Genomic DNA, 12902 nt, shown 5'->3' on the forward strand with positions numbered 1-12902 from the left:
AAAAAGAGCTTTGAGGAGACCAACACACTTGAGCTGCTTAAACCCACATAGACCTTCCTGGTGCCACCCAGCATTGCAATGGTGAGCATGTCATAAAGCCTGGCCATGACAATCACATTTGTATTGTGATTCAGCTGTGTATTGAAATCGCTATATTCTGCTAAGTGTAATTTGCACTTGTGTGGTGCTTTCAACACATAGCTGTATCATTCTGCTAAATCAGAATCTCATGTGACATCACATATCATCATACATGTAAACTGGTATTAAACATTAAATTATCCATGTGTGAAATACCAAAAAGAATCTGGTCTACAGCATTGGACTCTGCCGTGAGTGCAGACTGAGGTAAACAGTCACAGCAGTTCAATATAAATTGTATTTTTAGAGCTGATCTCATTAAGAAAGCCTCACCTTTCTCACATTTATGTTCTTTTTCTTGCTAGATTCCCCTGTTTCATGTGCTACCCACTGGATTATTGCAATGATTCTAGGGATCCTCTTCTTGGCATTGCTGGGAACAGCAGTGGGGCTTATCAAGGGTAAATAAATCTCCTCCATTGAAAATACTTGATTTGAACAAGGACTCTTGAAATCTGCTCAGGGGTCCAAGAAGAGCACAAAAGTATTTTTTCCCTTTTAAAAAAGACTTGCTTCTTTTTTCTGCAATTTTTAGATGTTAAGCTTGGTGTAGTTAGACCTGCCCTCAGCAGGAACAAGAGAGTAAGGGGCAAAAAGCATCAAAGATGCCTTTGAAAGGGGTGACTGAGTAGACTGCAGTGCATAGCAAGCACACTGTGCTCAACCACTCAGGACCATTTACATCCTGATGACTACAGCTCTAGGATGAAGGACATAACCTGAAGGCCCATTTCTTGTCTGTGGGTTTGGAGATCAGCGCTGTACAGAGAGAAAATGAACCCTGGGGTGTTCAGTGGCCGTCCATGGGTGAGTACCACCAGCCGCTCTCCTGTTAGAAGGAAAAGGAAGGTGCTTCAAGCTGTAAGACCTCCATGACTAGCAGCTGTTACAAAATGATTCCTGTTTCGAGGAAGTTTAAGCCTTTTGACCAGCTTGCCATGAAATGCTATGAAGCTGAAGTTCAGGCAAGTATAGGAGTAGGAAATGGTGTCTAACAAAGCAGCAGTGCTGCAGAAATGTGCTGCTGGATGAGCCCCAGCAGCAGCCAGCGCTAGTGGTGGAGGCTATATGGACATGGGTGACCTGCCACAAACCCGTCAGGTGCCAGGGCTTTGCCTGTCCCATCGGACAGATGGAAACATGGGCCAAAGACGATGTTTATCTGGAGACAACAGAACAAAAAGGGGAGGGAAAAGCTAAAAAAAACCCCAAAAACACTGGGAAGGAAAAGGAAGGTCCCAAGAGACCCCTAGAGTCTCACCTATTGCCATTTGGAAAACGGATGCCCTTCACAGACTCTGATGCAGGTAATTACATTGTCTTTGTCAGTCTCAGCAGAGCTCCAGGGATGGCATTACTGTAACTGTGGAGAATCATCTTCTGGAGAGGGATATCTGTGAAACACGTTTGTAATGAACTAGGCTATGACTATGAATGGGCAGAGAGATGTATGACTGTTTTGCAGACTGTCCATGTCCACGCTGCCCTGAGCAGTGGGTGGCCTCCAGAGAATGCTGCTACTTCTTCTCCAGGGAGAGGAAGGACTGGCATTCCAGCCGGGAATCCTGCCAGGCACAGGGAGCTCATCTCCTGGTGATCAACAGTACCAGTGAAATGGTGGGTGCCTTTGCAGTGGCAAGGGCAGAGGGCCTTTACCATGTTGGATGGTAGGATTGTGGGGGAGAGGTGCAAGGCGCTGTACTGCCCCGGCTCTTCCCCTCCGTGGGGAAGGGAGAGGGTAAAGGGCATTTGCAGCGCACTGGGATCCACCTGCATCTGGCAGGGCTTTCGCTTGGCCTCTTTGCGCCAGGGACTCGCGTCTCTCTGCCAGCCTCCACTGAGTTTGTCATGGGCTCAGCCCTCAGACCCCCCGGTCAGGGGAGCTGCCCGGCACTCCGAAACACTGAGGCTTACAAAGCATGTCCCTGTAGGAAGGATGGGCATGGGTGTTCAAAGAACATTGAGAAATGGCCCACGAACTCCCTCTCTCATACAACGCCCCTTTATTTCCCCCTCAGAACCCAGAACCTGACTGGGTTTCTCCAAATCTGGTGATCTCTCTGCCTCTCTGTCCCTCTTAGGACTTCTTCCAGATAATCTACAGTAAATCCTACTGGATCGGTTTGAAGAACACTGGTGGTGGCTGGATTTGGGAAGATGGCTCAAAACTGACTGACAGAAAGTGAGTATGGTGTTTCCTCTGTGTTTTTAGACAAAGTAAAGGGCTTGAGGTCCTTCCCACACCCTTAATCCTTTCCCACAAAATGTTCCCTCTGTAATCAATGGAAGTCAACCAACAATAAACACAGCTTGTAAGGGATGTTCAGAGTGGCTGCAGGCTCTAGCAGCACCAGAAGTTAGGGGTTCCTCCTGCCTGGCTGCTGGACCCCAGCTGGGTGCACCCAGAGACCTGGGAGTGTCTATCTCAGGCTGATGGACACAGCCGCTGCTTTTCATTTGCAGGTTCAGCCAGGTGAATCTGAGCATGTATCCCAGAGACTCAAACACACAGACAGACATGCACGTGAAGGACTCTGACACAGACTGCCACAGGCAAGGCCCTGCCTTCAGCAGCACCTGCATGTGATGCTGCCAGGGCTGACATAAAGCACAACAGTAGGCAGGCAAGTCCCCTTCCTCCTCTCTGGCTGCTCAGGATTGAAGATCACTAGTGAAGGCACACACAGAGGGCTCTCTAGGTTCACAAGCACACATAAACATTTATGGATCCCCTGAGCACCTCCCCATCCGACCATCCCTGCCCAGATCCCAGCCCCTCTTACCCACCCCACAGGTCCCCTACTCACCACTGCATCCCACTCAGCGCTCGCTAGCAAGCGAGCACACTCACTCACTCATCTCACAGGCACCTCACACTTACAGGACCCCCACAAGTACCAGCATGGACACTCTGCCCACCTGATACCCCTGCCCAGACCCGGGGCCTCCTACTCACTGGCTAGTGCAGCCTGGAGCTTGCTAGGGAATTGCCCGCGCAGCCCGGGCTGGGGGAGGACACAAGCCCTCTCCCCCCAGCACACGGGCTGTGACCCATGGCCCCGCTCCAGCTGCTGGCGCCGAGCCCCTCACTCAGCCCGGTCCCCCCAGCAGCTGCGCCCAGGACACACAGACACCCACCCCAACCCAGGGACCGGGCTGAGCCCCTCACCCACCCCAGTGGCTGGCACCACCGCCCAGGGTCCTGCACCCCCCCGACCCCAGAGCTGGCACCGTGCCCGCGCACAGGGTGCCCCCGCTGCTGGCACCTCATCCTCACAGCACTGACACACAGGGGCAGGGGGTGAGATTGCCGGGGGGAGCATGCAGGGAGGCTTTAATGAGAAGCCAGGACGGGCTGCGGCGATCAGGGCAGGGCTGGGTCAGACAACGCTCACACACCATCAGCAGCTGCTCACGCATGACCCATCCCCTCCTCTCTCTCACTCCTCTTCCCCTAAATCTTCCTCAACAGGTTTTGCACAGTACCACAGGCCCACTTCAAATACCCCAAATCCCCCTGTTCCTCTTGTTGCCCCCTTAGCAGTTACAAAGCCCAGGGTGTCCCTCTCCAAAGCACTGCCTGAGCTTCCTTGACAGAGCATCAGTTAGTGGCTGAAGACTTTTGGTCTTTGCTGTTGCCTCTGTCATTTTACTTGCACCGGGTTTGTGTCTCTGTGGATTTCCGTTTAGCCATTTCTTCCTTATTATCCCCTTTTGCACTGAGAGGGTCCTTGATTGGATAACCTTAATGAAGCAGAAGCTTTTACCTTTTACATGCCCATACAACAGGTTTAAACTGGGGTATTTGATACTTTCTGTCCCAAGGTCTCCAAACGCTTTAAGTGGAATCGCAAAAAACACGTAGGACAGGGCTTTTCTCTCTTTAGTGATGGGAAATGGAGAGCCCAGAATGAGACTAACTGACAGTCTCACGATGAGCTCTGGGCAGAGCAAGCCCCGCTGCTAGACTTCCCATGTCCCGAGACAGGTCTTCCCTGACATAAGGCCCAGCTGCAGTGAGTCTCCTACCTCCAAATCTATGGTATTTTTCCCCCTGCCAAAGTGGAGACCTCTCTCTAACGTCCCCCTGCTTGTGTGCTCCGCCTGTGTCTTCCACAGGGTCCTGTTCAACAGCTTTGTGCAGAACTGTGCCACTCTGGAGTATGGTGTCATCCGTGCTTCTAGCTGCGAAATCCCTGCCCCATGGATCTGTGAGAAATCTCTTCAGTGACCCCTGCGGCCCTTGTGTTAGGGAGTGCCCTTTGGAGAGCTGTGCTAAGGCTTGTTCCCCGTGAAGGTGACTCGGGAAGCTTCTCTGAGAGTGCCTGGCTGTGTGCTCCTTGCTGCTGTGACACCTGCCCTCGTGCAAGGAAAGAATGCAGCTGCAGCCAGAGCCCTGCCACGGGCAGCGGCAAACAGGAGGCCCGAGTGCTCCTCCTGGCTGCATTCAGGATCACGCTGCTGATGTTCACACCCATAGCCATCGGCTGGTGGCAGATGGTCTTCAAAGTGGTAGAGAAGGGGAAGGAGAGATTTCTCTAATTCTCCCTCAGTCATTTTCAGAGATACTTAAGCACTGTCACTGGAATGCTGTCCTGGCACTGGAAATCCTGGGGAGAGCTGAGACTGTAAACCGTGAACTCATGCAACCTCTGGGTTAGTTCCTCTCTCTTGTGAACAATGGTGACATAGACCAAGGCTGAAAACTAGCCTGAAGTTTGAAGTTGGCCTGCTTTTGCAAGTGGTTGGATCAGATGATATCCAGAAGTCCCCTCTAACCTAAATCCTTCCGTGGTTTATGTTTGTACCTGGAGAAAACTGGAGCATGGCTCCCAGTGCTACGCTGCTGTGTAACTAGCTGTGAAGGAGTAAACCTGTTACCCTGCTGCAATGAAAATAAACATGGGTTGCTTCTAACAATTTCTTCTGTAGTGACTTTTTCTGTGTCCCTCTAATATCATTGTTGAGTGCACTGGATGACTGACAAATGGGTGGAAAGGAAGCTGGTGGCAGGAACAGTCAGGAGGGCAGGGGATGAAGTACTTTGCAGTAACACTGCGGAACAGCAGCTCCTGTTGCAAAGGACAAGATACAGCTACAGCTGGTAAACAGGTTCCTACCCCAGCTCTGCCTGAGGGATTACAGACGGACAAACTTACTTTTGCCAGTAGCTAAATAAGTGCAGCCCCTCATCTTCTAGCCCCTTTGTCCCAAGGCCCACCCGTGAAGGTGCCCTCAGCCATGGCTCAAGTGCACTGCACCACCCCTTGGTCTGTTTGCCCAAAGCTCCGAGTGTCCTCCAGAGCAGCTCTCCCTCTAAAGAAGTCCCTCCATACCCTTCACTCAGCACTTCTCCCTGTGAGATTCAGCGGACAGACAGGCACAATTCCAATTTTTGTGACCAGCAGGCTGCAGTCACCCAAAGTCCTATGCTGTGTAACACCACCTTGACTACCTGACAAGGATGACTGTGATGACTTTTTAGTGACACACTGGTGGCAGTTCGTGACAGTATTTCTTAAAACACTGATGATCGTGTTGTTAGGTTCATGTCCCTAAGCAGTCACAAAATAATTTATTAGAATTATCTGAGAGGTATGTTTGTTACAGTGAGACAGCTGTTTTTTACTGTTAAAACTGAAGTTCTAGCATATCACCCAAGGATGCCTGAGATGGCAAAATAGTCACTGTTTCTGTGTCTACCTGAAAAACATTTCCAAAAATCTCATCTTTAGGACACTTTGATGTTCAAAAAATGTAAGGCTCATTTAAATTATGCAAGACTAGCAAATCATTCTTTTCCTGTGTTCTTCCCAAGTATTTTAAAGAACATTAAATTCTCATTGTACTTAACTTGTATTGATACTGCTTTTCTCTTATTCCTATCTATGCAAAATCCACTCCAGTCCTGATTAGCATACTTAACACAGGCAGTCCACTCCGAACATCTCTATAACTGACAAACCCTATGGCCTTTTTCCCAGGTGGCATGTCCAAATGCTATCCGTATCAAAGGCAAGCTCCTTTTCTCTGCATCTTTACCATCAAAGCTTTAATTTACTACTCTCTGCCCTGCATGCTTTTTTCTTTCTCATTTTTGAATGCCGTACTTGTGCACCAGCTTGCAAGGTTAAGGGCTGCAAGTTGCCCACGCCAGCCTGCTGTTCTTGAAGTCTTCTGCTGATCTGCTCTGAAAACTCACTTGTTCTCTCCTTTCCCTGATTATGGGTTTGTGCTGCATTAACAAATAGAGGGGAAGACATTGATGGGCCCTGTGGAGGATTAGCTGTTGAAATTGAGGTAGTATTGGTACTGCTGATGTTGTCCTGTTGAGACATGAGCGGTCAGTACTGCTGGTGGTAGTGCTGCAGCTTATAAACTGGAATGAAAACCAAAAAAATCCTCACATGCTCGAGTCTGTTTCCTTGGGTTCAGCACGGTGCTGTAGATACTGTGCTCTGTGCATTCCCCAGTGCTGTATGCTGTCACGGTTTTAAATTCCCTGTCTCTGGCCCTTGAGGTATTTCAGATTCAGATTTCAGATTTCGGGCTCAGGTTTTATGTAGACCTACATAGCCCAAATGCCATTAGCAGTGGGGATTGTTGCTATGCAGCACTTCTGTGTTTTGTCCAGGTGTCCTCTGAAGTGTGCTATCAGGAGACTTTAAGGATGCTATTCTAAGGCTACATCTCATCTAGAAGGATTGAATGTGCCAAGACACGTTCTCTGCCATCGAAACTGGCTGAGGCTCCATAACCATATGTTAATAAACTCACTGTCCCTCAGAACAGGGCTTTGCCTAAACCACAAGCTGGATAGTTTGAAACCAGGTATGAGGGAGCAGCAAGGTCCAGCTGCTCTTTAGTGATGGCTTGCTGGGAGCTGAGAGCAGTAACATGGCTGGCAGAGGTGATGGCCCATGTCCAAGCCCCTGCCACCTTTCCTCTCTTGCCAGTAATCGCAGGACAAGTTTCTGGCTTATTGGAGGGAAGCTCCAGTTTTTCCCACCAGGCCTGGTGGATGCTGTGGCTTAGGTGGTACCCTGTCAGCCACAGAAATAGGCCTTCTTTTGCTTCCTCTTCAGAAAGCCAGATTAGTGCGGGGAATAGACACACCAGCACTGCAGCATACAACACTGACATAAAGTAAGAATATAAATCCAGCCTGTCCCAGAAGATTGACTAACATGGTTGTAGCCTAAGTAATTCAGTCTCATTTTTCACACAGGGTCACCGTCTGCCTGGACTGCTGTTTCACAGACAGGGTTGCCAGCTCCCTTCAGCAGTCAAGCGTTTACAGTCAACATGTGAAGTTAGCATGTGCACGGGTTTGACCTGAGACTTTACCCTAATCCACACAGGTTTATTCTGAGAGTATACCTTCGATGTGGTGAGCAGTCACGACATCGCTAGATCTTCTAGTATTAGTAGTGGTGATTTCCACTGAGAGTATCATCAAGCAAATAAATCTTCCTCTTTGCCTGCACAGATCATCTTTCAAGGCATTTTTCCTGGAGGTGGATATACATGACAAAATCATAAGGTGCAGAAAGATTTATTCCAATACTCCAGTCTCTTCCTGGAGCTATACAGAATATGGCTGTGGCTAAACCCTCTGACTTGAAAGTATTCCTCCTGCTGTTTTTGTTATTCAGGTAGACCGTTGTTGGAGGGAACTTCCCTGACAGTTTTTAAATTCAAGAATTCAATGAAAAGAATTTATAGAGGCACAGTGTTGACTTCTTTATTACTCAGTACAAATGGCAGTGATGGGGCACTTACAGTTTTGATATGGTGTCGGTCTATCCAGTTTATCTGATTTATACTTCTGAAAGCATATGTTGTAATAGCATTTCCTTTTGGAGAAATCACTGGTCATTTTTACCGTTCAGGACGGTATCTGTTTGTTCAGCATCACACAAGGAATGGAGATGGTGAACACATGCACAGAAGAGCAAAGCATGAAGATTCTCAAATTCTGCAGAAAATTATTGTCATGGTTTAATGCCAGACAGCATCTAAGTACCATGCAGCAACTCGCTCACTCTCCCCTCCCTGCTCCCCAGTGCAATGAGAAGGAGAACTGGAAAAAGGTAAAACCTGTTGGTTAAGATAAGAACAGTTTAATAACTGAAATAAGGTAAAAATCATAACAACAACAGCAGCAACAATAATATTAATGAAGAGGAGGGGGAGAGAGAGAGGAATAAAACTCAAGGGAAAAACCCACAAGTGATGCACAATAGCATTGCTCACCACCTGTTGACTGATGCCCAGCCAGTCCCTGAGCAGTGAGCAGCAGCTCCGCGGCAACTCCCCCGAGTCTACACACTGAGCATGACGTTCTATGGTATGGAATATCTCCTTGGCGAGTTCAGGTCAGCTGTCCTGGCTCTGCTCCCTCCCAGCTTCATGTCCACCTGCTCACTGGCAGAGCACGGGAAACTGAAAAGTCCTTGACTTGGAGTAAACACTACTCAGCAACAACTAAAACGTCAGAGTGTTATCAACATTATTCTCATAGCAGATCCAAAACACAGCACTGTACCAGCTACTAAAGAAAATTAACTCCATCCCAGCCAAAACCCAAACAGTTCTTAACCTACAATTGGCTTTATTTTGCCGTAGCTCTGAAACAAGTTTATAGCTGTGAGGTTAAAAGAATGGTAACTGGTATGGTACACTTATGTGAGGAAGGACAGGGTGTTGATTCTAGTTATTATTCTGTCTCTTCAGCTTACTTTTGAGTTATATACATGTATGCTAATGATTTATGTGAGAGGAATAAATAACACATCAATATTAAATGGGAAAACCAGATTTTGCTAAAGACCAGGAAAAGATGCAAAGAATCCTACAGAACAAGAACTTGCAAAAATAATTAATTGAGATGGGAATCATAACAGTGTGTTGTTATGCCTTTCAGCAAAAATAATTAAAAAAACTAAAGGCACTAAATGTACACCAAAACATCTGGAAATGCACATTGGGCCATTTAACATAGCTGTAAATAAAACAAGTGCTAATAGAGACTTATTCAAACAAAACTAGCCTCTGAAAACAACATACTATGTCTAGAACATCATATTTGGGTTGATACTTCCTAACATCGGTTCAAAATTACATTTTACACTACTTAGAAAAATGGGATATCCTTGATAAGTCAATAGGAATTCAACACAATTTTAAAATTTCTGCTATTTCCATATTTCTCTACCACTTATTACCTGATCCTCCTACCACTTAAGCTGATGTGAAATTTCAGGTCACATATTAAAAGCCAATGATTTGGAAAATGACTGAAAACCAAAAACTTATTTCTGCAGATTCCTCAGTGCATCAAGAAAAGAAATTATATATTTGAACCCCAGCAAATCACAAGATATGTCTTCCTAAGAAATTATATTTTAATTTACAGAATCACAGAATCATGTAGATTGAGTAGGACCCTTGAGATCATCCAGTCCCATCACCCTCTGCTAAAGCAGGGTCAGCTACAGCAGGTTGCCTGGGACTGGGTCTTGTCTGGTTTTGAATATCCCCACAGATGGAGACTTCACTGGGCAACCTATTCCAGTTTTTGACCAACCTCACAGTATTTTTTTTTCTTTGGTTCAGATTGTAATTCAAATTTTTCAGTTTGTGCCTGTTGTTTCTTGTTCTGTCAGTGGTCACTAATGGGAAGAGTCCAGCCCCTTCTTCTTCATTCCCTCCCATCAGGTATTTATATACATTGATTAGATGCCCCCTTAGCCTTCTATTCTTCAGGCTGAGCAGTCCCAGCTTTCTCAGCCTTTCTTCATACGAGAGATGCTCCAGTCCCTTCATCATCTTTGTGGTCCTTAGCTGGACTTGCTCCAGTAAGTCCATATCTTTGTTGTACAGAAGAGGCCAGAACTGGACACAGTACTTGACGCATGACCCAACCAGCGCTGAGTAGGGGTGCAAGGATCACCTCCCTCAACCCGCTGGTGGTACACTTCTTAATGCAGCTAGGTACTCAGTGTTGACCCCTGGGGTACACCACTAATCACTGGCCTCCAGCTGGACTTTGTGCCACTGACCACCACCCTCTGGGCCTGTCTGTTCAGGCAGTTTTCAATCCATCTCACTGTCTGCTTATCTAACCCCTTTCTTCATCAGCTTTTCTATGCAGATTTCATGGGAGATAGCATCAAAGATCTTAGTGAAGTCAAGACAAAATCCCCAGCTCTCCCTTCACCCATAAAACCAGTCACCTCATTGTAGAAGGCTATCAGGCTGGTTAAGCATGATTGCCCCTTCATAAATCCATCTGGCTACTCCTAATCCTCTTCTTGCCCTTCCATGTGTCTCAAAATTGCTCCACCATCTTCCCAGGGGCTGGTGTGAGCCTGATCAGCCTGTGGCTGCCTGCATCCTCCTTCTTGCCCTTCTTGAAGACAGGAGTGACATTTGCTTTCTTCTAGTCCTCAGGAACATATCCTGGTTGCCATTGCCTTTCAAAAATAACCGAGAGTGCCCTTGCAATGACATCAGTTGAAATGGTTATAATATGAGCACTTTAACCCAACTGGGAGTCCAGGGCAGCTAGATATGTTTTGAACAAACCATAAGAAGGTACCAGCCCCAGTACTAACCCATGGGAGTGAGAAACCCAGTGATCTAATGAATGTTCATGAGGTGTCTCCCATAATAAATTTCAACCAATTATTTCAAGGATGAAAAAATTATGTTATTCATATGTAACGGCTAATTAGCATTTGCTGTAACGTAATTGCTTAGTGCAGAAATAACACGTAGAGTATACATTAAATTCAAGTTCAGTAAATACTTATCACCAGGGAGATTGTGGGTATTTAATACACAGAAGGAAACCTAGCTTGACAAGACAAATCAAATAGGAGCTTGGTACGGCTGTTTGACAGCACATACCCAAATACCCTCTTCTAAGGTGGATAAATATGCCTCTTTTTCAAGCTCATCAGACACAAACATGTCAGTTTATCCCAATTAAAGATAAGATATTGCTAAAGCTTGCTAGGACAGAGTTCTGTCTTCTGAACATTGATGTCTGGATGAATTACCAGTCACTCTAGAGTAAGTAAATTTTATATTATACTCTTTCATCTATGTTCATGTTATAGAATATATCAGGGAAAAAAACCTCACATCCAAACCAACAATTTCCTTAGTATCATCTACTGGATTAGCAAAAATAGATGTTTTTGATCAATTAATTTTTAATGACAAATAGATAGCCACCATTCATTCTGCTGTACTTTCTTTATATTAGGAACAAACCCAGGATTAGAAATCAGAGCAGGCTCTCTACCATTGTTCTGTGAAGTTTTTAAAGAAAGCTTCATGCTTTTGAAAGTACTTATGAATGATACCAAAGCATTCAGTGCCTTGCCTGCAGGAATTTGTGTAATCAGCCTTGTCCTGCTATGTCCACTGGCTGCGTGGTGGAACGGTGAGTGCCAGTCTGGGGAAGCTTATTCCATAAACACAAAAAACGTGTAGCGTCAGCATGGCAGCAGGCCAAGGAAAATCCTGTGAAAATTTACATCATATAACCCATACCTGTGAGTCTTTCCTCTACTAATTTGAAAGTCTGAAGGGTGCCCTCTGCTATTCAAAATTAATACAGCAACATCAGATGTCCCCATAAAAAGGGCACAATGTTCATATTTACATTACAGTGGTAATGAAATAATAACTTTATTAACTGTATTCAGATATTACTGAGTTAAAAAGGACTGTTTCAAAAAACCACAGTTTTGATTTAGGTTGCTTATTTTGCTGCCATGCCGATTTGAAAGAGAGTTTTTTGCTCCAGCGAGGCTGGTGCAGGCAGACACCACCACCAGCAGCCAAACTGCGGGAGGCTTCGGGCAGTCTGACAAATCCTGCGTGAGGTTTGCAAGGAAACAGGCAGAGTCCTTTGGAGCCTTACAGGTGAGTTCCTCAAAGGCTGTGCAGAGGAAGGGCTGGCACTGCAGAGCTGCCACTGTCTTCTCCTTGGCCACCCCGGGGCGGTGATGCTCTCCCAGCGCTCCGCTGGAAGACTGTCCCCAACCCAGGGGGGACGGGATGGTTTTCTGCCCAAAGCCCGTACTCAGCTGACCCCGCTGGAACTGAGCCACCATGGTAGCTGAGCTGCCCCCCAGCCCCGTAACAAAACCCCCGGGTTTTTTCTCCTAAACTCCGTTTGACTTTATTCTAACACTACTTCATCTTTGAAAAATCTTAATTCAGGGTCAGGATAGGACGCGTCATCTATCCTCAGGTTTTTTTCTGCAGTCAGCGGCCATCCATGGTATAATAAGAAAGCAAATAATTTTCCAAGAAATTCTGGCAAAATTCATTTAGGTATCTATTCAAGTAATTTTCTCCAGGATTCAGACACTTCTAGACACTTTCAAAGATCATAAGGCCCTTACACTGGTACAGTGCATCATTAGTATCACTACCATATAAATTATTTCATCAATGTAGTTAATATTTCTTTTTCCACACCTCCAGGCTGTAATAGCACCTTTGTAATACTTTTATAAAATTGGTTTTATAATGCTGTGTTTTTTATAGGGGAGTTTTTCCAATGATTGCCATGAGGCCATACTATCCCCAGCATCTCTTTCCTGAAAACTTGACGATCTAGGAGGCCTTGACAGGCTACAGGTGATGGTGCTGCTAAAAGCAGCAGCAGACCTGGTTTCAGGGTTCGAAGTATGGTGTTCTGTGTGGTTCTGCCAGGGAGCTGGGTCCAGGTCAGCGTT

General features: G+C 46.2%; 1 protein-coding gene across 1 annotated transcript; it reads left to right on the plus strand.

The window, feature by feature from the left end:
* Positions 1-1587: 1587 nt before the first annotated feature.
* On the plus strand, positions 1588-4372 carry LOC130150163 (killer cell lectin-like receptor subfamily G member 1). Its single transcript, XM_056340816.1, has 3 exons — positions 1588-1758; positions 2223-2323; positions 4261-4372. The coding sequence occupies exons 1-3, from the start codon at positions 1588-1590 to the stop codon at positions 4370-4372; spliced, it is 384 nt and encodes a 127-aa protein (XP_056196791.1).
* The last annotated feature ends 8530 nt before the right edge of the window (positions 4373-12902 follow it).

The sequence above is a fragment of the Falco biarmicus genome, chromosome 5 (assembly GCF_023638135.1).
Source record: "Falco biarmicus isolate bFalBia1 chromosome 5, bFalBia1.pri, whole genome shotgun sequence".
Classification (NCBI taxonomy): Eukaryota; Metazoa; Chordata; class Aves; order Falconiformes; family Falconidae; genus Falco; species Falco biarmicus.